Below are 24,268 nucleotides of genomic sequence, written 5' to 3'. Positions count from 1 at the left end.
TGGCTGAGAGAATGGGTGAATTCATGGCTGAGGGAATGTGTGAAGTAATGGCTGAGGGAATGAGTGTATTAATGACTGAGGGAATAGGTGAGTTAATGACTGAGGGAATGGGTGAATTAATGGCTTAAGCATTGGCTGAATAAATGGCTGAGAGAATACCACAATTAATGGCTGAGGGTAAGAGTGAATTAATGGATGTGGGCATTGTGTGTATTAATGCCTGAAGGTACTGGTGTATCAAAGTCTGAAGGAATGGTTGAATAAGTGGCTGAGGAAATGGTTGAATAACAGCTGAAAATGGGTAAATTAATGACTTATGGAATGGGTGAATTAGTGGCTTAGGGAATGGGTGAATTAATGGCTGAGGGAATGAGTGAAATAAGGACTGAATGGATGAATTAAAGGCTAAGGGAATGTGGGTATTATGGCTGAAGAAATGGGTAAATTAATGGCCTGAAGAAATGGGTGTATTTGTAGGTGAGGGAATGGATGAATTAATGGTGAAGGAATGTGTGTAGTAAGGGCTGAGGGAATGGATAAACTAATGGCTCAGGGAATCTGTGAATTAATGATCGAGGGAATGGTGAACCAATGGCTTAAGGATTGGGTTTATTAATGACATGAGGGAATGGGAGTATTAATGTCATGAGGGAATGGGTGAACTAATCACTAAAGGAATGGGTTTATTAGGCCTGAGGGAATTGGTGTATTAATGGCTGATGGAATAGGTGAATTAATGGCTAAGGGAATGAGTGTATTAATGGCTGAGGTAATAGGTGAGTTAATGATGCAGGGAAAGAGTGAATCAGTGGCTGAGGGACTGACTGAATTAATGGCTAAGGGAAAGGGTGAATTAATGGCTGAGAGGATGGGTGTATTAATGGCATGAGGCAATGGGTGTATTAATGGCATGAGGCAATGGGTATATTAATGTGTGATGGAATGGATGAATTAATGGAGAGGGAATGAGTGAATTAAAGGGTGAGGGAATGTGTGTATAGGGCTGAGGGAATAGGTAAATTAATGGCATGAGGAAATGTGTGTATTAATGACTGAGGGAATAGATGATTTAATGCCTGAGGGTATGGGTGTATTAATGGCATGAGGGATAGGTGTATTAATTGATGAAGGAATGGGTGTATCTATGGCTGATGGAATGGGGGAATTGCTGAGGGAATAGGTGTATTAGTGGCTGAGGGAATGGGTGAATTAATGGCTGAGAGGACTGGCGAATTAATGGCATGAGGAAATGTGTAATGGCTGAGGGAATAGATGAATTAATGACTGAGGGAATGGGTGTATTAATGGATGAAGGAAAGGGTGTATCAATGGCTGAATGTGTGAAATAATCATGAGGGGATGTGTGTATTAAGCATGAGAAATTGATGTAAAAATTGCTGAGGGTATAGGTGAATTAATGGTTGAGAGTATAAGTGGATTAGTGGCTGTGGGAATGGCTGAATTAATGGATTCAGGACTGGCTGAATTATTGGCTTCTGGGAGTGTCTGAATTAATATCTGAGGGAATGGGTAAATTAATGGTTGGAGGGGATATGTGTATTAACAGTTGTGGGAACTGGTGTTTCAAAGGCTGAGGGAATGGTTGAGTAATGGTTAAAGGGAAGGGAGAATCAGTGGCTGAGGGAATGAGTATAATGATAGCTAAAGGAATTGTTGATTTAAATTCAGATGGAATGGGTGTATTAATGGCTGAGGGAATGGTTGAATAAATAGCTGAAGAAATGGGTGAAATAATCACTGAATTAACAAGTGAAGTAATGGCATGAGGGAATGGGTGTATTAATGGCTGTGGGAAGGGGTGAATTAATGGCTGAGGGAATAGATGTATTAGACCTGTGGGAATTGGTTTATTAATGGCTGAAGGTATAGGTGAGTTAATGGCTTAGGAAGTGGGTGAATTATTGGCTGAGGGAATATGTGAAGTAATGGATGAAGGAATGTATTAACTAATGGCGGAGGGAATGAGTATATAATGGCTGAGGGAATAGGTGAGGGAATGGTGAATTAATGGCTGAGGGGTTGGCTGAATTAATGGCTGAGTGAAAGGGTGAATTAGTGAATCCAGGCATGGGTGAATTAATGGATGTGGGAATGTGTGTATTAATAGCTGAGGGAATTGGTGTATCAAAGGCTGAGGGAAAGCTGAATTAGGGGCTGAGGGAATAGTTGAAGTAATGGCTGAAGGCATGGGTGAGTTAGTGGATGAGGGAATGGGTGAATTAGTGGTCGACTGAATAGTTGAATTAATTACTGAGGAAATGCATGTATCAGTGGTTGAGGGATTAAGTGATCAATGGCTGATTGATCAATGATACACCCATACCATTGATCATCACTGATCAATGGCATGTGTGTATCAATGTCATGAGGGAATGGGTGTATTAATGGCTGAGGGAATGGCTGAATTAATGGCTGTGGGAAGGGATCAATTAATGTTGAGGGAATGGGTGATTTAATGGCTATGGGAATGGAGGTATTAGTGGCTGAGAAAGTGCTTGAATTAATGGCTGAGGGAATGGGTGAACTAATCACTAACGGGATGGGTGTATTAGGCACGGGCAAATTAGTGTATTAATGGTTGTGGGTTTAGGTGAATTAATGACTCAAGAAATGGGTGAATTAATGGCGGAGGGACTGGATGAATTCGTGTGTGAGAGAATGCCTGAATTAACAGCTGAGGGAATGGGTGAATTAATGGATACGGGAGTGCGCGAATTAAACCAGATGGAGAAATGTGTGTATTAATGGCTGAGGGAATTGGTGTATGGCAGGCTGAAGGAATGACTGAGTTAATGGCTGAGAATATGGTTGAATTAATGGCTGAGAGATGGGTGCATTAGAGGCCTAGTAAATGGTTCTATGGTGGTTGAGGGAATGGGTGACTAATGGCTGAGGGAATGGATGAATTAATACCTGAAGGACTAGGTGAATTAGTAGATTAGAGAATGAGTGAACTAATGGTGGAAAGAATGGGTTAATTAATGGGGGAGGGAATAGGTGTACTAATGAGAGAGGGAATGGGTGTGTAATGGCTGAGGGAATGTGTAAACTGATGATGAGGGAATGGGTGAATTAATGGCTGAGAGGAGTGGTGAATTAGTGGTTGAGGGAGTGGGTGAACAAATCGCTCAGGAGGTGGGTGTATTAGGCGTGAGGAAATTAGTGTAAAAATGGCTGAAGGTATAGGTGTATCAATGTTTGAGGGTATAAGTGAATTATGGCTGAGGGAATGGGTAAATTAATGCAAGGGGGAATGTATGTATTAATGGTTGCAGCAACTGGTGTTTCAAAGGCTCAGGGAGGGCTTCCCTGGTGGCGCAGTGGTTGAGAGTGGGCCTGCCGATGCAGGGGACACGGGTTCGTGCCCCAGTCCGGGAAGATCCCACATGCCGCGGAGCGGCTGGGCCCGTGAGCCATGGCCACTGAGCCTGCGCGTCTGGAGCCTGTGCAGCGGGAGAGGCCACAACAGTGAGAGGCCCGCGAACCGCAAAAAAAAAAAAAAAAAAAAAAGCCTCAGGGAATGGCAGAATTAATGGCTGAGGGAATGGTTGAGTAATGGCTAAAAGAATGGGACAGTCAGTGGCTGAGGGAATTGGTGATTTAAATGCGTAAGGAATGGGTGTATTAATGGATGAGGGAATGGCTGAATTAATGGCTGAGGGAATGGTTGAAGTAATAGCTGAGGGAATGTGTGAAAAAATCGCTGAATGAATGGGTGAACTATAATGGCATGAGGGAATGGGTGTTTTAATGGCCGTGGGAATGCATGAGTTAATGGCAGAGGAGTGGGTGAATTCATGGCTGAGGGATTGCCTGAATTAATGGCTTTGGGATGGGTGAATTAATGGATGGCAGAATGGGTGTATTAATGGGTGAGGGAATAGATGAATTAATGGCTGAGGAAATGGGTATTTCAGTGGCATGAGGCAATGCATATATTAATGGGTGAAGGAATGGATGAATTAATGGCTTCGAGGTGTGGTGAATTAATGGACAGGGAATGGGTGATTTTAAAGGCTGAGGGAATGTGTGTATTAGGGCTGAGGGAATGGGTAAATTAGTGACATGAAGAAATGGGTGCATTAGTCACCGAGGGAATGGGTGTATTAGCTGAAGGAAAGGATGAATTAATGGCTGAAGAATGGGTGTATTAAGGGCTGAGGGAATGTGTGGTTTAACGGCTGAGGCAATGGGTGAATTAATGGCTGAGGAAATGCATGTATTAGTTTTTGAGGGAATAAATGAACGATGGCCGAGCAATAGGTGTATCAATGTCATGAGGGAATGGGTGAATTAATGGCTGATGGAATGGGTGAATTAATGGCATAATGGCTGAAGGAATGGGTGAATTAATGCCTGACTGAATGGATGAATTAAAGGTTGATGATGTGGGTGTATTAATGGCATGAAGGAAAGGGTGAACTAATGGATGAAGGAATGGGTGTATTAATGGCTGAGGGGATGGGTTTTTCCTGGCTGAGGGGATGGGTTTTTCATGGCTAAGGGAATGGATGAACTATGGCTGAGGGAATGGGGTTTTCATGGCTGAGGGGATGGGTTTTTCATGGCTAAGGGAATGGGTGAACTAATGGCAAAGGGAATGGGTGAACTATGGCTGAGGGAATGGGTTTAATTTCCTGAATGAATGGGTGAACTAATGACTGAGGGAATAGGTGTGTTAGTACTTGAGGGAATGGCTGAATTAATGCCTGAGGGAATGTTTGAGATAATGACTGAGGGAATGGCTCAATCAGTAGCTTAGGGAAAAGGTGAATCAATGGCTGTTGGAATGGCTGGATTAATGGCTGAGGGAACGGGTGTTTTAATAACAGATGAAAGGTTAACCAATGGCTGATGGAATAGGTGAATTAATGACTAAGGGAATGGGTGAATTAATGGCTTAGGGATATAGTGAATCAATGTTGGTGACATGGGTGAATTAATGGCTGAGGGAATGTGTGTAATAATGGGTGAATTAATGGCATGAGGAAATGGATATATTAATGGCATGAACTAATGGATATATTAAAGGAAGAGGGAATGGCTATATTAATGCCTGAGACAATGTTTTAAATATGGCTGAGGGAATGGGTGAATTAATGCCTAAGGGAATGGGTGCATTAATGGCAGAGGGAATGGGTATCTTAATGGCATGAATGAATGGGTGAACTAATGGCTGACAGTTGGATATAACAATTTCATGAGGGAATAGGTGAGTTAATGGCTGAGGGAATAGGTGAGTTAATGGCTGAGGGAATGGCTGAATTAATGGCTGGCGGAATGGCTGAATTAATGGCTGAGGTAATGGTGTTTTAGTGGTGGAGTAAATGGAATCATTAATGGCTGGGGGAATGGGTATATTGGTGGCTGTGGGAATGAGTGAATTAATGGCTGAGGGAAGGGGTGAATTAATGGGTATATTAATGGCTGAGGGAATAGATGAATTGATGGCTTAGGGAATCATATTAATAGCATGGGGGAATTGGTGACCCATTAGGGAATGGTTCATTAATGGCATGAGAGAATGGGTGAACTAATGGCTGAGGCAGTGGATGTATTGGGATGAGGAACTTGGTGTATTAATGGCTGAGGGAATAGGTGAATTAATCGTTTAGGGAACAGGATAAAAAGCTCAGAAATAAACCCACGCACCTATGGTCAATTATCTACAACAAAAGAGGCAAGACTATAAAATGGAGGAAAGACAATCTCTTCAATAAATGGTGCTGGAAACACTGGACTGCTACATGTGCAAAAATGGAATTAGAACATTCTTTAACACCACACACAAGAATAACTCAAAATGGACTAGAGACCTAAATGTAAGACCAGATACCATAAAACTCTTAGAGGAAAACATAGGTGGAACACTGACATAAATTGCAGCAATATCCTTTTCGATCCATCTCCCAGAGTAATGGAAGTAAAAACAAAAACAAATGGGACCTACTTAAACTGAAAAGCTTTTGCACAGCAAAGGAAACCATAAACAGAACAAAAAGACAACCCAGAGAATGGGAGAAAATATTTGCTAAGGATGCGACTGACAAAGGATTAATCTCTAAAATTTACAAACAGCTCATGTAGCTCAATATCAGAAAAACAAGCAACCCAATCAAAAAATGGGCAGAAGACCTAAAGAGACATTTCTCCAAAGAAGACATACAGATGGCCAACAGGCACATGAAAAGATGCTCGAGGTCGCTAATTATTAGAGAAATGCAAATCAAAACTACAATGAGGTATCACCTCACACCAGTCAGAATGGCCATCACCAAAATATCTGCAAACAGTAAATGCTGGAGAGGGTGAGGAGAAAAGGGAACACTGCTACACTGTTGGTGGGAATGTAAATTGGTGCAGCCACTATGGAGAACAGTATGGAGGTTCCTTAAAAAAACTAAAAATAGGGCTTCCCTGGTGGCGCAGTGGTTGAGAGTCCTCCTGCCAGTGCAGGGGGACATGTGTTCGTGCCCCAGTCTGGGAAGATCCCACATGCCGCGGAGCGGCTAGGCCCGTGAGCCATGGCCACTGAGCCTGCGCGTCCGGAGCCTGTGCTCCGCAACGGGAGAGGCCACAACAGTGAGAGGCCCGCATACCGCCAAAAAAAAAAAAAAAACCCTAAAAATAGAGCTACCATATGATCCAGCAATTCCACTCCTTGGCATACATCCAGTGAAAAACATGGTTCAAAAGGATACATACACCCCAATGTTCATTGTAGCACTGTTTACAATAGCCAAGACATGGAAGCAACCTAAATGTCCATCAGCAGAAGAATGGATAAAGAAGATGTACATATATACAATGGAATATTTCTCAGCTATTAAAAAGAATGACATAAACACTTGCAGCAACATGGATGGACCTGGAGAATATTATACTAAGTGAGGTAAGGCAGAGAAAAACAAATATCATATGATATTGCTTATATGCAGAATACAAAAAAAGATACAAATAAACTTATTTACAAAACAGAAACGGACTGACAGACTTAAGAGAACGAAATTATGGTTACCAAGGGGGATGGTGGGCAGGAAGGGATAGATTGGGAGTTTGGGATTGACATGTACACACTGCTATATTTAAAATAAAGTGCCTTTCCGGGCTTCCCTGGTGGCACAGTGGCTAAGAATCCGCCTGCCAATTCAGGGGACATGGGTTTGAGCCCTGGTCTGGGAAGATCCCACATGCTGCAGAGCAACTAAGCCTGTGTGCCACAACTACTGAGCCTGAGCTCTAGAGCCCACGAGCCACAAGTACTGAGTCTGCGTGCCACAACTACTGAGGCCCACACGCCTAGAGTCTGTGCTCCGCAACAAGAGAAGCCGCTGCAGTGAGAAGCCCGTGCACTGCAACAAAGAGTAGCCCCCGCTCACCACAACTAGAAAAAGCCCACACGCAGCAGTGAAGACCCAACGCAGCCAAAAGTAAATTAAATAAATTTTTTTAAAAGTGCCTTTCCATGAAAAAAATAGAAGTGAATATTAGATTATTTCTATTTGACAAGGGAATATTACTGTTGAGATTTTCAAACATGATGTGTTTGGAAATGTTCTTGTTTCTCCCAGTATATATAATTGATAGATATACCTATTTACTGCTCTGAAAGGCAAGCCACTCTGTCTGACCAGATATTTTCTAAGTTATTAGTGAAAATAAGACATATTTAAGTAGGGGCACTAATGAGGCTGTTAGGCAGGGCTGGACCCAGCAGTTTTCTTATGTTACTCTGCTGATTTGTGTTTGTTTGGTTAGGTGTCTTCTCACTGCTGTTCCTGGCTCTGTATCCCAGGGGACAGTTGCTTTTTTGTCTCTGTAAGGGCAGGAACAATGGATATCAGTAGATATTCAATGCAGCTTTGATAAATCTGATCCTTAGAAACTTAAAAAAACTCAATTTTACCCCAATAATGACATAACTTGACATTTTCACCTAATGTAAGAGCTCCCAGATTACATATATTCTAGAAAGGCAAGAGTCTTCTATTTCAGAGCACAGAATCTAGAGCCAGATTGCTTATAACTGCACCATTTACTAAGTTGTGACTGTGAACAACTTACCTCAGTGTTTCAGTTTCTTCATCTGCAAAATGAAGGTTAAAATAACACCTGTATCTAAAGTTGTTATGAGAGTTATGTGAGTTTAATAAAAGTAAAGTGCTTTGGAAAAAAATCATTGAGGGAATGGGTGAAGTAATGGCTGAGAGAATGGGTGTTTTAGTGGCTGAGGGAATATGACTTAATGGCTGAGGGAAAGCCTGAAATAATGGCTGACAGAATGTTTGAAATACTGGCTGAGGGAATGAGTGAATTAGTGGCTGGGGGAAAGGGTGAATTAATAGCTGAGGGAATCGATGAATTAAAAATGCTGAGTGAATGGGTGTATTAATGGCATGAAGGAAAGGGTGAACTAAAGGCTGAGGGAATGGTGAATTAATGGCTGAGGAAATAGGTGAATTGATGGCTGGGGGAATGGCTGAATGAATGGCCTAGGGAATGGGTGAAATGATAGCATGAGGCAATGTGTGTATTAATGACTGAGGGAATGGGTGAATTAATGGCTGGGGAATGGGTGAATTAATGGCTGAGGGAAGAGGTGAATTAATGGCTAGGAGAGGTGTGAATTAATGGCATGAGGAAATGGATGTATTAATGGCATGAGGGAATGGATATATTAAAGGAAAAGGGAATGGGTGTGTTAATGGCTGCAGGAGTAGGTGAATTAATGCCTGATTAAATGGGTGAATTAATGGCTGAAGTAACTGGTGAAATAATGGAGTGGATTAATTATGGCTGAGGGAATGGGTATGTTAATGGCAGAGGGAATGGTCTGTTAATGGCATGAATGAATGAATGGGTCAACTAATTGGTGAGGGAATGGGTGTTAACGTCATGAGGGAGTTGTATTAATGGCTGAGGGAATTAGTGGCTGAGGGAAGAGGTGAATTAATTGCAGAGGGAATGACTGAATGAATGGCTGAGGGAATGGATGAACTATGACTGAGGGAATGGGACTATTAATGGCATGAATGAATGTGTGAACTAATCCGCTGAGGGAATGGGTGTATTAATGCCATGAGGGAATTAGTGTATTATGCCTGGTTGATGGGTGAATTAATGGCTGACGAAATGAGTAAATCAATGGCTGGAGGAATGGGGGAATTAATAGGTGATGGAATGGGTGAATTGACGGCTGAGAGAATGGAGAATCAATAGCTGAGGGAATGGATGAATTAATGGCTGTGGTAATGGGTATGATAGTGCCTTTGGGATTGGATGCGTTATTACCATGAGTGAATGGGTGAACTAATGATTGAGGGAATGAGTGAATTAATGGCTTAGGGAACAGGTGTATTAGTTGCCGAGGGAATGGTTGTATTAATGGCCTGATGGAATGGGTGTATTGATGCCTGTAGGAATGGATGAATTAATGGCTGAGGGAAGGGGTGAATTAATGGCTATGCAATATGTGTATTAGAGCTGAGGGAAATGGGTGAATTAACAGTATGAGGAATTGGGTGTATTAATGGCTGAGGAAATAGGTGAATTAATGGGAGAGAGTGTGTGAAGTAATGGATGTGGAAATGTGTGTATTAATAGGTGAGTGAATGAGTGAATCAATGGCATGAGGGAATGAGTATGTTAATAGCTGAGGGATTAGGTGACTTAATGGCTGAGGGAGTGCATGTATTAATGGCATGCGGGAATGGGTCAATTACTGGATGAGGGAATGGGTAAATTAATGCCTGAGGGAATGGGTGTATTAATGGCTAATAAAATGGGTGAATTATTGGCTGAGGGAATGGGTGAATTAATGTTAAGGGAATGGGTGAATTCATGGCATGAGGGAATGGGTATATTAATGGCTGAGGGAATGTGGGTATCCAACACATATTTTTGGATGAGGGAATCAGTGATTTAATGTAAGAGGAAATGGAGGCTTAATGGTGAAGAAACAGGTGAAGTAACGGCTGAGAGAATGTGTGTATTAAGGCTAAGGGAATGGGTGTATTAATGGCATGAAGGAAAGAGTGAACTATTGGCTGAGGGAATGGATTTGTTAGTGGCTTAGGAAATGAATGAATGAATGGGTGACAGAATGGGTGTATTATTGGCATAAGGGAATGGGTGAACTAATAGCTCAGGCAATGGGTGTATTACTGACAGAGGGATATAGGTGAATTAATGGCTGAGGGAATGGCTGAATTAAATCTGAGAGAATGGTTGAACTAATGGCTGAGGGAATGGCTGTATTAGTGGCCTAGGGAATCGGTGTATTAGTGGCTGCGTAAATCAGTGAATTAATGTCTGAGGGAGTGGGTGAATTAATGGATGAGTATGATGAGTGGAAGTGCATTAAAGCTTGGCAGGGCTCTGGGAGTGCCCATTCCTACGGCCTACCCCTGATGGGTGTCCCCCAGCCCTGATGCTTACCCCCCCTGCAGATGAACAGACCACAGGTGCCGTCAGCTACACGGTGGAATTGAAACGCTACGGGGGCCCCCTGGGCATCACCATCTCAGGCACAGAGGAGCCTTTCGATCCCATTGTCATCTCAGGACTCACCAAGCGTGGCTTGGCTGAGAGGTGAGCCGGGGCTCTGTGGGGACACACAGGTGAGCCCAGGGACCCCATGGGGCAGGAGCTGGGCTTTGGGATCAGCCAAACTGGATCTTACCTTTGTTCCAACATCGATGGCCTGGGTGACCTGGGGCCTGTCCCATCCCTCTCTGCACCTCAGTTCCTCAGATGCGGGCCAGCCCCTGGCAGACCTCCTACTTCAGGTAACTGCTGGATAAATGTATGCTCATCCCTCTGCTCCCCCAAACCTGGAGATCACCCCATTTCTGGAAAGTCAGCATGTGAGTCTTTTTGGAGCACCTGCTATGTGCCTTCATAATACAGGGGCCATGTCCCTGGTACCTGGGTCCCAGCACAGCCTGGCACCTCTCTTGAGGCATTGGGGCAGGGGTCCCTGCTATCCTCTCCCCTAGAAAGTTTCCCTGAAATTGTGGCAGAAGGGAGAGATGTGAGAAGAGGGGTGTCCAGGCTGTCCAGTTTGGAGGGGGAAGCAGGTGGATCTGGGCCCAGAAGTGGAACTGGTCCCCACGAGGGTCACAGGGAGGCAACCCCAGTGTGGGTGAGACAGCCTTTCTCTGGACAGCTTTGCAGTGAGCTCCAGGTACTGAGAAGAGCTTTCTGTAAAAAGGAAGCCTTGCCCAGCCTGGCGGGCAGAATGGCCCCTTGGAGGAGGACACAGCACAAGAGGCGAAACCATGGTGGGGTGGTGCAGGAGGATGGGAAGGATTCTGGGGCTGAGGCGTCAACCTGTTGGAGTCTGTGCTCCTGGATCGCCCCCTGCTGGGTGTCCAGCAGACTGCAGAGGCCAGTGGGACCAGTCCTGACCTCAAATGTATTCATCCACTCTGGCATTTTCTGAGTACCTACTGTGCGCCAGCCCTACAGGGCACAGTAGACAACCTGTCTGCCTTTGCCTGGCCGATCCAGGTCAGCGCTGTCTAACTGAAGTATAATGTGAGCCACAAATTTATTTATAAACTTTTTAGCAGCCACATTAGAAAAGTAAAAAGAAATTTTTTAGATCTTAAATATGTACTTATTTCAACATGTAATCAATATAAAAATAATTAACAAAGTATTTTACATTCTTCTTCCATATTATGTCTTCAGAATCTGGTGTGTATTTTACACCTGCAGCATGTCTCCGTTCAGGCCAGCCACAATTCAGGAGCCCAGTAGCCACATGTGGCTGGTGGCCATCATACTGGACGGCACAGCTCTGGCCTTCCCCCCAAATCCACCATATTCTGACTCAGTCACTCCCCTAGGCCCTCGGGGAGCTTGCTGGGCAATGCTGGGCATGGAGAGCAAAATCTACATTTAGAGTTTAAGACCCCCCACTCCAGTCCACTGCTTCCTTCTCCCCCACCCAGGTCAGGTGCATCTCAGCACCTGCTGCAACCCCCCTCCCCACCCTCAGCCCTGGCTGCTTCTCAGAATTATCTTCCCTGGCCCTGCTCCCAGGGTTACGATTTCATTGGTCAGGGGGAGGGGCCAGGCATCTGCCCTTTTTAAAAAGCTCCTTAGGTAATTCTAATAGTATCTAGGTAGAAAACCATTGGGCTAGTACACTGCTACTGCTTGGCCTTTTCATCCCCCCCCCCCACCACCACCACCATAGCCCTCTCTGAAGTCAGCTGGACCCTGGGGCTTAGGCTTATTCTCTAGGTGGGGAAACTGAGACCCAAGGAGAGGGAAAGGCTACACATGGATTTCAGCTGGAGGGAAACGTGAATTCATTCCACCCATCCATCCTTCAATTATAATTTGATAAAATACGTATTATCACCCTTACTTTACAGATGAAAGAACTGAGACTCAGGGAAGTTAAAGAACTGGCCTAAGACCACATAGCAGTTGTCAGCTAGTATGTGGCATTCAAACCACCCTGAAAACTCACGCTGGACACTGGTTCCAGAACCTAACTTTTACACTTGAGCAGGATAAGCCCCTCCCAGATGCTAGACTTCATACTTCTGTTAATACAATCACACTTGCTTTCCCCCCCACCCAGGGTGGGCTTAACTGGGGTCAGCCAGGCTTGTGCTTCGGGGTTCCTGAGTTCCCCCAGGGCAGACCCCCACTTCAAGGCCCTGTCTAACTCCCATCCCCTACCCTGTGCCCCCTCTCCAGGACTGGCGCTATCCACGTTGGGGACCGTATCCTGGCCATCAACAGCGTTAGCCTCAAGGGCCGGCCATTGAGTGAGGCCATCCACCTCTTGCAGGTGGCTGGTGAGACCGTCACCCTGAAGATCAAGAAGCAGCTAGACCGTGAGCCTCACCCCACACCTGGGCGCCGTCCAGCCCATTTAGGAAGAGAGCTCCCTCAGCCTCTGTGCCAAGCTTTGTGAGGCCCAACCTCACTGAATTGTTGCTCACCCCGTGGAGGTGGGAGGGTACCTGGGACAGTGGAGACAGAGGAGACAAGGCTCAGAGTGATGGGAGCGATGGGCCTGAGGTCATACAGCCAGTGTGGGGCCCTCTGGGCCTGAACCATGCTCTTCATCACCTCCTGCCTCTTGAGGTGCCTGCTTGTTTTGCCTTGTAGCCGTCATTCATACATTCCTCAGTTTCCCCTGAATCTGTCCCCCATGCTTTGGTAGGGAGTGGATGGAGCCTGAGCTTTAAAGCCTTCCTTCTTATCTGGGCTCCACTGTTGCTCACCGTGTGACCTTGGGCATGCTGTGCAGCCTTTCTGAGCCTCAGTTTTCACATCTCTGAAACGGGTTTGCCTATTGGCGTGCCTCCCATCTCACCTGTCAGCTTGCCCAGCAGGAGGCTCAGGGAGCCCAGGGCCTGTGAGTTCCCAAACCAGGGCGAAGTGGGGAAACTGAGGCTGGTTGAGCACCTTTGTCTCCAAGGTCAGAAGCCAGTGGCAGTGACACCCGCTTTTTCTCCCAGGCCCCCTCCTACCCCGCAAATCGGGCAGCCTCAGTGAAGCCAGCGATGCAGATGAGGACCCGCCAGAGGCACTGAAAGGCGGCCTGCTGGCAGCCCGATCCTCGTCCACTGTGCCCAGTGTGGACAGCGCAGTGGAGTCCTGGGGCAGCTTGGCCACTGAGGGTGGCTTTGGGGGCCCAGGTAACACCTCGGGCCCCTGGACAAGCACCGTGTTCTCCGTGGGCCCTTGTAGGGGCTGTTCCCTCCGCCTAACCCTTCTTGCTCCCCTTCTGCTGGCCCCATCCTTTAGGGACACTTCCTGAAGGCAGACCTGATTGGGCCCCATTAGCCATTCTGAGGGCCGCTCACTCCTGAGAGTGTGGACTGCAGGCCTTCCTGGGCTTTGATCGGCATCCACAGCACTGCAGCTGCCCATTCAGATCCCCCCCACGAGGCCTGGGACCAAGTGGTCTTACTTCTGCCTCCTTCGTTCCCAGCCCGACAGCCAGCACACAGCAAGTGCTCGGTGTTGATTGCATCCCATTGAAGGCGGGAAGGTAGAAAGCCCCCTCCCACCCCATCCTATGAGACCCTCTTGGGTGGACACCCGCAGGGCGCCCCCAAGGACACAAGCTCCCCTGCCCATGCGTGTTGAGACCCATGGGTGCCCTTGGGGGGTATCTGAATCTGGTGGCTGGCCTTCTGGCCTCTGGGACCCAGAACCACAGGGACTCCCCAAGGCCCAGCTCAGGGAGTAGTGGAGTGAGGCCTCTAGGTAGCCTCAGGTGGCCCTCGGCCCTGGTCCTCACTCACTGGATATCTGCCCGATCTCAGTCTCAGCTTCTCCATCTCCAGAGGTGGGTCAGCATCTCTCAGCATCACCCCCTGGGGTAAGACCTTCAGAGCTGGCAGGGAGAAGAGGATGGTTAACACAGTGGACCTCCCTCTCAGGCAGGGATCGGCCAAGCCGAGCCCCGTGGAGCTGGGACAGGATCCTGGAGCCCCAGCATTAAGTCTGCTGTTGATCAGGAGATCAAGGGGGTTCTGGGGTAGGGGTCCGGGTGGCAGGGGTCCTCAGGGGACTCTGGGTAGTCAGGCAGGCCCAGAGAGGGCAAAGACCTCTCCCGGGCCACCCAGCACAGCTAGAGATGGGGCAGGAAGGAGGGCAAGCTAAGGGCACAGAGAGGATATAGGCGCCCGCTCTGTCCACCTGCCAGGTTCCTACACTCCACAGGCGGCAGCCCGGGGCGTGACCCCCCAGGAGTGGCGGTGCAGCCGGCTGAGAAGCAGTCCCCCACCCACCGAGCCCCGGAGGACGAGCTACACCCCAGCCCCTGCCGACGAGAGCTTCCCCGAGGAGGAAGAGGAAGACGACTGGGGGCCACCAGCTAGGTCTGTGGTGGGGACTCCACGGGGGACACCGGCTCGCCCTCTTGGCCAGGATGGGTGCGGGGAGCCAGTCCCTGTGCCAAGGCGATGGGGGCGATGGGCAAGTCTTGTCTGGCCTCAGGAGGGCACCTCCTGGGAGAGGAGAGGAAGTGTGGAGCAGAGCCATCTCAGAAGGCTGAGGCGGGGGAAGGGCACGCTGGCCGGAGGGCACAGCAGGGGCAAAGGTGTGAGGCTGGAGAGGCAGCCTGGCCGGCCCTCCCCACACCTGGTGTTCAGCTGTTCCCAGACACTGAGGGCTCGGACCCACACCCTCCCGACTTGGCCCAGATGGTCATGGCCTCCTGCAGTGGCCCTCGGGTCATGGTTACAAGCACCAGCCCTGGGCTGGGGACGTGGTGGTTTCTGTGGTGAATTCAGATGCTCCTGCGGGAAGCACACCCGGTGGAGAAATGCTGGTCCTCGTGCGGCCCCAGCCACCAGCTTCCCACGGCTCTGCTTTGGCCGGGCAGTTCCTTCTGCCTAGAATGCTGTCCCCTCCCCTCTCCTGGCCGATGCCTACTCATCCTTTAGACCTGCCTCTGGGAGGCTTCCCTGATCCTCCCTCCCTCTGCTGGTACCCACAGCTGCTCACCCTCCTGGTGGCACTGGTGGTCTACCTGTTAATCATCTGGCTGTCGTGTCTTCTACTTGGCATCCCGAGCTCAGCCAGGCATCCAGTAGCTGCTCACACGCGCTCCATGAGGGACCCTCAGATCCTTAAGAACAGGGCCTTCACCTTATTCCCCTCCATAGCCCTGTGCCCAGGAGAGGGCCTGGCTCAGAACGTTTGTAGAACTGACTTGAATGGAGCAGATGGCCTTCAGTCTAAGTCTTCTCATCTCTGAAACGGGAAGGGAAGGAGGCACCTAATTTGCATCACTGTCCTGGCCACTCCCTTTGAGAGGAAAGCCTGCATGCCTTCGTGAGAGTGCTTTGCACACCACAGCACACTTGATAACATCCAGGGCTTTGTAGATGGCAAAGGGCTTTGTAAACGGTGAAGCGTGAAAACGTGGCTTGTTACCATTCTGATGAGACCCGATTTTAGAGCTGATAACGGGCCATACCTCCCGTGATGGAAGTTATAGGGTGGCACAGCCCTTTCCCCAGCCCTAATACTCCATCGTCTCCATCCATCTGTGTCCTTGCCAGCTCCAGCTCTGTCCCTGTCACTGTCCTGCAATGCCTTGTGTCTGGGTGGGACCTGGGGTTTTCCTCTGGGGCTGCACCATGGATCTCCTGTCTGTCTGTCTGTCTGTCTGTCCGTCCGTCCGTCCGTCTGTCCGTCTGTCTCTCTTCTCAGGCGTCCTGTGTCACCGCTCTCCACCCCGTCTCATCTGCCCCTGTTCTAGCTGGCCATCGACAGTCCTGGTTGCCCCTAACTGCGTCTTCCCCCCATTCCGTGTCACCAACCACCACCCCGGGCCCCCAGCACTGCCACCGAGGACGCCTGCCTTCCTGCCCGCCCGCCCACCCACCCAATGGCCCCTTGAGCCCAACGCAGGGCCCCAGGGCCCGGAAGACTCCTCAGGCCCCAGCCCACCCGCCAGGAGCTGACGCTCTCTGGTTCCTACGTTACAGCCCCGCCCCCGGCCCCACCTGCGAGGAGGGCTTCTGGCGCATGTTCGGGGAAGCCCTTGAAGACCTGGAGTCATGTGGTCAGTCGGAGCTGCTGAGGGAGCTGGAGGTACGCCCTGCCCCCCCCAGGCCCCCGTGGGAGGTGGCACGTTGATGGCATTGTGCTCTTGTGTAACACGTACAAGGGTACTCACCTGGCACCCTCTGTGTAAAGGTGCCTTCACGTGCATACAGACTGTGGATGGACCCGTGTGCAAGTGTGACTGAGCACCGTGGTGTGGCACGTTAATCGGGGTGTGTGCACATGTGAGCATGTTCGGCATAAAACGTGTGTGTGTGCACGGGGGGCGTGTGTGTGTGCGTGCAGGTGAGCACGCTCATGCATGCACAGTGCTGAGTATTGTCAGAACACGTGTGTCAGTGTGCACATTGGGATGCATAAGGGCAGTTGTGGTGTCTGTGTGTGCGTGTCGTTAGCATGCCCAGTGGAAGCTTGTGGATGTCAACATCAGTAACAGCATGGGACATGAGAGGCCGAGAGGTGAATGCGGCTTTCTGTGAGGTCAGCCTTGCCCACGATGGGAAAGGCTGCCTGGGGAGACCTAGGGAGGATCTCATTGGGTCAATTCTGAAGCTCCTTCATATTCTGAGAGCAGTAATTTACACTCTTGTTTATCTGTGCTTTTGCCCTATTTTTGTTCCTAAAATTATTGATTGAGCCTTTTTTTTTCTCTATCAGCCTTGCCAATTACTAGGCTCATCAAAGAACCAAGTTTTGTTTTTGTTAACTATGTCTCATATTTCATTGTCTCCTACCTTACTCTTTTGTATGTCTAGCTTCGATATTCCCTTCCTTCGACTTTGTCTTTAAATCTTGATACTTTTCCTGGTTTCTTAACTCCTTAGTCTTCAGTCTTTCTTGCTCCCTAACATCGTGCATTTAAAGATAGGAATTTACCTGTAAGCACTTACCTGCCTCCCACAGGGTTTAAGTTGTACTTTTATGGTCTATTCAATTCCTAACACTGTCCTCTGGCGCTGCACCATGGATCGCCCCCCCCCCCCCCCCCCCCCCCCCCCCCCGCCGCCTGTCTCTCCGTCTGTCTCTCTTCCCAGGCGTCCTGTGTCACCACTCTCCACCCCATGTCATCTGCCCCTGTTCTAGCTGGCCACTGACAGTCCCGCTTGCCCCTAACTGCGTCTTCCCCCCATTCCGTGGCACCAGCCACTGCCCTGGGGCCCCAGCACTGCCACTGAGGACGCGCTGCAGGGTTAAGCCTCTGCCCTCCCAGCCCCATCCTTGCACTCTCTCGAATGCAGGGCCTCCGTCCGCATCTGTCCATTGCTGGGGTTGTGCACATGCTGTTTCCGCTTCCTGCCAGGGACTCTCCTTCCTCCCCATTTCTTGCTCATCTTTCAGATCTCGGCTCTGGAAGCTTTCCCGATCCCTCATACTGACAGTTTCACTGTTCCAGCCTCTCACATTCTGTGTACCTTGGCCTCTGTGACATTTACTGCCCTGTGTAATTTCATCTTCTTTATTTTTGTGACTAGCAAGTTAGCAGAGTGGTTAAGACCCTCGACCCTGGAGCCAGACTCTGAGTTCAAATCTTAATCTTTCTAAGCCTCAGTTTCCTCTTCTGTAAAATGGGCGGCGGTGGGGGGATGTTATTTGCCTGGCTCATAATATTGTAGAGCATAAAATGAGTTCTGTGTGTCAAGTGCTTGGAACTGAGTCCAACGCAGTATAAGTGCTAATAATTCAGTGCCAATGATTATTATTCTGATTGCTCATCATTGGGCTGAGAGCCCTAGGAGGGCAGGGACCTCATCTATTCTGTTCACCATTGTGACCTTGAAGGCTGGCACACAGTAGGTGTCCATAGATGTTGACCGCACACAGAGCAGGAAGCATCTGAGTGAAGAGCTGTGTCCCTACAGGCATCCATCATGACAGGCACCGTGCAGAACGTGGCCCTCGAGGGCAGGCCTGGCCACCGGCCCTGGAGGAGGAACCAGGAGATACGAGCTTCCCCAGAAGAAATACAGGAGGTGCTGCTGCCGACACCCTTGGAGATGCACAAGGTGGGTGCTGGGGGAGCACAGGAGGCCTGGATGCATGTCCTGATGCCGTGGGTATTCGCCATAGCTCCAGATGGCCCCCGCCCCTCTCTGGGCTTCATTCTCCTCCACCAATAAAACACAGATTTTATAGAAGGCAGAGTTTTCCAAAACTCCTGCCATTTGGGCGATACACACACACACACACACACACACACACACACACACACACTCGTGATACTTTTCTTTAAGTAGACTCACTTTTTCCCTACTTATCGTGTGCGTGTATAATATAAAGGCTTCTATATGTGTGTGTATATATATATGTGTGCGTGCATATCAGTACCTTAAATGAGAGGCCAGCGTTTTTGCCATCTATAGGCTACTGTCTAGGAAAACAAAACACAGAAGAGAAAAAAGACCTCTCGGCCCATAATAACCTTCAGAAGGCTCTGAGCCTGAAGCCAGCTCTTTGGTGGACGGGGAGATGGGAAGTGTCAAAGGGTGGTGAAAACACATGTCCACCCCACTGAGACTTTCTCCTGGAACGGAAGCAGGAAGATTGAAAAAGAACTGAAAGGAACTCCTTTTCCTACAGCTTCCACTGTGACTGAGTGCTGTAGATGGAGGGTCAGCGGAGGTGGAGGGGAGGGGGTGCTCCAGAAGCCAAGGCTTGGGCACGATGCCGAGGCAGTAACACACGTGGAAGAACAGCCAGGTGGGCTAGGGCTGGGTCCCGGAGGCATCAGATGCCAGACCAAGGGGCTTAGGCAGCTGTGGGAGGCTAGGGGGAAAGATCGGGGCTCCAGAGGTCTCCTCCTCCTGTTCCCAGGTGACACTGCACAAGGACCCTGTACGGAGTGACTTTGGTTTTAGTGTCTCAGATGGCCTCCTGGAGAAGGGCGTCTATGTCCACACTGTGCGCCCTGATGGGCCGGCTCAACGTGGGGGTCTCCGGCCCTTTGACAGGGTCCTCCAGGTAATGCTGGGTGGTGGCACTATTGATGGAGTGGCCGTTCCTAGCCCCATAGTGGGGAGAAAGCCTGACTTCTACGTTGGCTGAGTGGCCTTGAGCAGGTTGCCTCCTCTCTCTGAGCCCCAGGTTTCTTTTTTTTTTTTTTAAATAATCCTTTATTTTTTATAGATTTAATTAATTAATTAGTTTGTTTGTTTTTGGCTGTGTTGAGTCTTCGTTGCTGTGCACGGGCCTTCTCTCGTTGTGGTGAGCTGGGGCTACTCTTCGTTGTGGTGCGTGGGCTTCAGCAGTTGTGGCTCACGGGCTCTAGAGTGCAGGCTCAGTAGTTGTGGCGCACAGGCTTAGCTGCTCCATGGCATGTGGGATCTTCCCGGACCAGGGCTCAAACCCGTGTCCCCTGCATTGGCAGGCAGATTCTTAACCACTGCACCACCAGGGAAGCCCTGAGCCCCAGGTTTCTCATCTGAAAGAAGGGAATGACAACACAGTTGTATTGGTGAGGTTAGGCTAAATTATGCTGCAGGAACAAACAATCCCAAATCTCAGTGGTTTAATACACATGAACATTTATTTATCACTTATATGATTATGTCCACTGTGGGCCAGTGTGGGCCTTGCTCCACCTGGATTGGTGGAGGCTCCACCCTCTAGTAAATGCCTTGGACTCCATGGCAACTAAGTCATGTGATCTCACAGCAAGGGAGCCTGGGAAATGTGAGTGGGCAGATAGAAGCTGTGGGGCATCTCCGGCACACCCTTTCCCATGCCCCACATTCTAGGCAGGAGGCTCAGCGTGTGGTCTGCTTGTGATGTTAAAAAATGGAGACAGTCTCTAGGTCCATCCACGTCTCTGCAAATGGCACAATTTTGTTCCTTTTTATGGCTGAGTAATATTCCATTGTATATATGTACTACATCTTCTTTATCCATTCCTCTGTTGGTGGACATTTAGGTTGCTTCCATGACCTGCCTATTGTAAATAGTGCTGCAGTGAACATTGGGGGTGCATGTGTCTTTCGGAATCATGGTCTTCTCTGGGTATATGTGCAAGAGTGGGATTGCTGGATCATATGGTAGTTCTATTTGTAGTTTTTTAAGGAACCTCCATACTGTTCTCCATAGTGGCTGTACCAATTTACATTCCCATCAACAGGGCAAGAGGGTTCCCTTTTCTCCACACCCTCTCCAGCGTTTGTTGTTTGTAGATTTTCTGATGATGCCCATTCCGACTGGTGTGAGGTGGTACCTCATTGTAGTTTTTTTTTTATATATACAGCAGGTTCTTATTAGTCATGAATTTTACACACATCACTGAATACATGTCAATCCCAATCACACAATTCATCCCACCACAACCCCCACCCTCCTGCTGCTTTCCCCTGCTTGGTGTCCATACGTTTGTTCTCTACATCTTTGTCTCAATTTCTGCAAACCGGTTCATCTGTACCATTTTTCTAGATTCCACATATATGTGTTAATATAAGATATTTATTTTTCTCTTTCTGACTTACTTCACTCTGTATGACAGTCTCTAGGTTCATCCATGTCTCAACAAATGACCCAATTTCGTTCCTTTTTTGGCTAATATTCCATTGTATATATGTACCACATCTTCTTTATCCATTCGTCTGTCAATGGATAGCCTATTGTAAATAGTGCTGCAGTGAACATTGGGGTGCATGTGTCTTTCGGAATCAGGGTCTTCGCTGGGTATATGCGCAAGAGTGGGACTGCTGGATCGTATGGTAGTTCTATTTGTAGTTTTTTAAGGAACCTCCATACTGTTCTCCATAGTGGCTGTACCAATTTACATTCCCACCAACAGTGCAAGAGGGTTCCCTTTTCTCCACACCCTCTCCAGCGTTTGTTGTTTGTAGATTTTCTGATGATGCCCATTCCGACTGGTGTGAGGTGATACCTCATTGTAGTTTTTTTTTTTTCCATGACCTGCCTATTGTAAATAGTGCTGCAGTGAACATTGGGGTGCATATGTCTTTTTGAATTATGGTTTTCTCTGGGTATATGCCCAGTAGTGGGATTGCTGGATCGTATGGTAGTTCTATTTGTAGTTTTTTAAGGAACCTCCATACTGTTCTCCATAGTGGCTGTATCAACTTACATTCCCACCAACAGTGCAAGAGGGTTCCCTTTTCTCCACACCCTCTCCAGCATTTGTTGTTTGTAGATTTTCCGATGATGCCCATTCTAACTGGTGTGAGGTGATACCTCATTGTAGTTTTGATTTGCATTTCTCTAATAATTAGTGATGTTGAGCAGCCTTTCATGTGCTTCTTGGCCATCTGTATGTTGTCTTTGGAGAAATGTCAATTTAGGTCTTATGCCCATTTTTGGATAGAGTTGTTTGTTTTTCTAATATTGAGCTGCATGAGCTGTTTATATATTTTGGAGATTAATCCTTTGTCCATTGATTCGTTTGAAAATATTTTCTCCCAATCTGAGGGTTGTCTTTTCGTCTTGTTTATGGTTTCCTTTGCTGTGCAAAAGCTTTGAAGTTTCATTAGGTCCCATTTGTTTATTTTTGTTTTATTTTCCATTACTCTAGGAGGTGGATCAAAAAAGATCTTGCTGTGATTTATGTCAGAGTGTTCTTCCAGTGTTTTCCTCTAAGAGTTTTATAGTGTCCGGTCTTACATTTAGGTCTCTAATCCATTTTGAGTTTATTTTTGTGTATGGTGTTAGGGAGTGTTCTAATTTCATTCCTTTACATGTAGCTGTCCAGTTTTCCCAGCACCACTTATTGGAGAGGCTGTCTTTTCTCCATTGTATATTCTTGCCCCCTTTGTCATAGATTAGTTGACCATAGGTGCATGGGTTTATCTCTGGGCTTTCTATCCTGTTCCATTGATCTATATTTCTGTTTTGGTGCCAATACTAGACTGTCTTGATTACTGTTGCTTTGTAGTATAATCTGAAGTCAGGGAGCCTGATTCCTTCAGCTCCATTTTCTTTCTCAAGATTGCTTTGGCTATTTGTGGTCTTTTGTGTTTCCATACACGTTGTAAAATATTTTGTTCTAATTCTGTGAAAAACACTATTGGTAATTTGACAGGAATTGCATTGAGTCTGTAGATTGCTTTGGGTAGTATAGTCATTTTCACAATATTCTTTCAACCCAAGAACATGTATATCTCTCCATCTTTTTGTGTTGTCTTTGATTTCTTTCATCAGTGTCTTATAGTTTTCTGAGTACAGGTCTTTTGCCTCCTTAGTAGGTTTATTCCTAGAGACTGTCATATAGAGTGAAGTAAGTCAGAAAGGAAAAAACAAATATCGTATATTAACACATATATGTGGAATTTAGAAAAAAGGTAGAGATGAACCTATTTGCAAAACAGAAATAGAGACACCGATGTATAAAACATATGGACACCAAGTGGGGAGGGGGGTGGGATGGATTGGGAGATTGGGATTGATGTATGTACACTACTATATATGAAGTAGATGGCTAGTGAGGGCCTACTGTATAGCATGGGGGGAAAAAAAGGTCCAGTCTGTTTGCAGGACATATATTAAGTTAACCTTAAAAATGCATTCCAATATACATGATGTGCAGACAAATACTGTTTGACTCCACTTATATGAGGTACCTAGAATGGCCAAATTCATAGTCAGAAAGTACACTGGTAGATGCCAGGGGCCAGTGGTTGGGGGTGGATTTCAGAGTTAGTGTTTAATGGGGACAGAGTTTCAGTTTAGGAGGGTGAAAAATTCAGGAGACGGATGATGGTGAGAGCTGTACAACAATGTGAATGCACTTAGTGCCACTAAACTCTACAGTTAAATAAGGTTAAAATAGAATGTTTTATATTATGTGACTTTTACCACAATAAAGAAACATTTAAAAAATAAATAACTAAGGGTCTTCCCTAGCGGTGCAGTGGTTGAGAGTCCGCCTGCCGATGCAGGGGACACAGGTTCGTGCCTCGGTCCGGGAAGATCCCACATGCCGTGGAACGGCTGGGCCCGTGAGCCATGGCCACTGAGCCTGCACGTCCAGAGCCTGTGCTCCGCAGCGGGAGAGGCCACAACAGCGAGAGGCCCGTGTACCGCGAAAAATAAATAAGATTTTTCAGATGAGAAAAAAAAGGGAGACATGCAGGTGCTGGAGGCTGAAGGATGCATGGAAGGGTTGAAAGACTGAAATGAGAGTGCCTTCCTCTGTGTGAGTGCTCAGATTCACCCTGTGTCTGGGCTGGGCAGGGTCTGTATTTGAGGAAATTCTCACCTACTTCAGTGCAGGCTGAGCTGACGCCTTCTGCCCCATGGCTGTGCACGTGCAGGTCAACCACGTTCACACGCGGGACCTTGACTGCTGCCTGACGGTGCCGGTCCTGGCTGAGGCGGGCGATGTCGTGGAGCTGGTCATCAGCCGCAACCCGCTGGCCCAGAGCAGCCGGGCCCCACGAGCACCGGGCCCCAGAGGCCCACGGATGCTGTGATGTCAGCACGTGGTCTGGACACCTTGGAAGATCCTGGCGCCCACACATGCAGCCAGGCTGAAGAAGTGGCCACCCACTCGTCCATCTGTCATCTGGCAGGCTCTGACCAGACTCTTCTCCACGTCTGCGGCAACAGGGGGCTGGGCCCAGTTGCGGTGATATCGAGGTCTTTCTCCAGTTGGACCTCCAAGATGCCCAGTGTGGGGCCTGCCCAGTAGAGGTCAAGGCAGGCTGCTCAGCTGGGAGTACAGGGGCTGCCCCAGGTACCTCCAGAACCC

The 24,268-nt window shown here is 47.9% G+C and overlaps 1 protein-coding gene across 1 annotated transcript in view; it reads left to right on the top strand.

Moving 5' to 3' along the window:
- GRIP2 (glutamate receptor interacting protein 2) overlaps positions 1–23,990 on the top strand; it is a 70,003-nt gene extending 46,013 nt beyond the window's left edge. Inside the window, exons 17-24 of the mRNA XM_065884813.1 lie at positions 10,470–10,611; positions 12,739–12,878; positions 13,509–13,688; positions 14,705–14,879; positions 16,497–16,602; positions 18,435–18,578; positions 19,387–19,533; positions 23,832–23,990. Of these exons, the coding sequence (XP_065740885.1) occupies positions 10,470–10,611; positions 12,739–12,878; positions 13,509–13,688; positions 14,705–14,879; positions 16,497–16,602; positions 18,435–18,578; positions 19,387–19,533; positions 23,832–23,990 (1,193 nt within the window). The remainder of the gene's footprint in view (positions 1–10,469; positions 10,612–12,738; positions 12,879–13,508; positions 13,689–14,704; positions 14,880–16,496; positions 16,603–18,434; positions 18,579–19,386; positions 19,534–23,831) is intronic.
- The last annotated feature ends 278 nt before the right edge of the window (positions 23,991–24,268 follow it).

This window comes from Phocoena phocoena, chromosome 10, assembly GCF_963924675.1.
Source record: "Phocoena phocoena chromosome 10, mPhoPho1.1, whole genome shotgun sequence".
Taxonomy (NCBI): Eukaryota; Metazoa; Chordata; class Mammalia; order Artiodactyla; family Phocoenidae; genus Phocoena; species Phocoena phocoena.
Note: the sequence above shows the minus strand (reverse complement) of the source record. Positions and strands in the feature narration are given on the sequence as shown.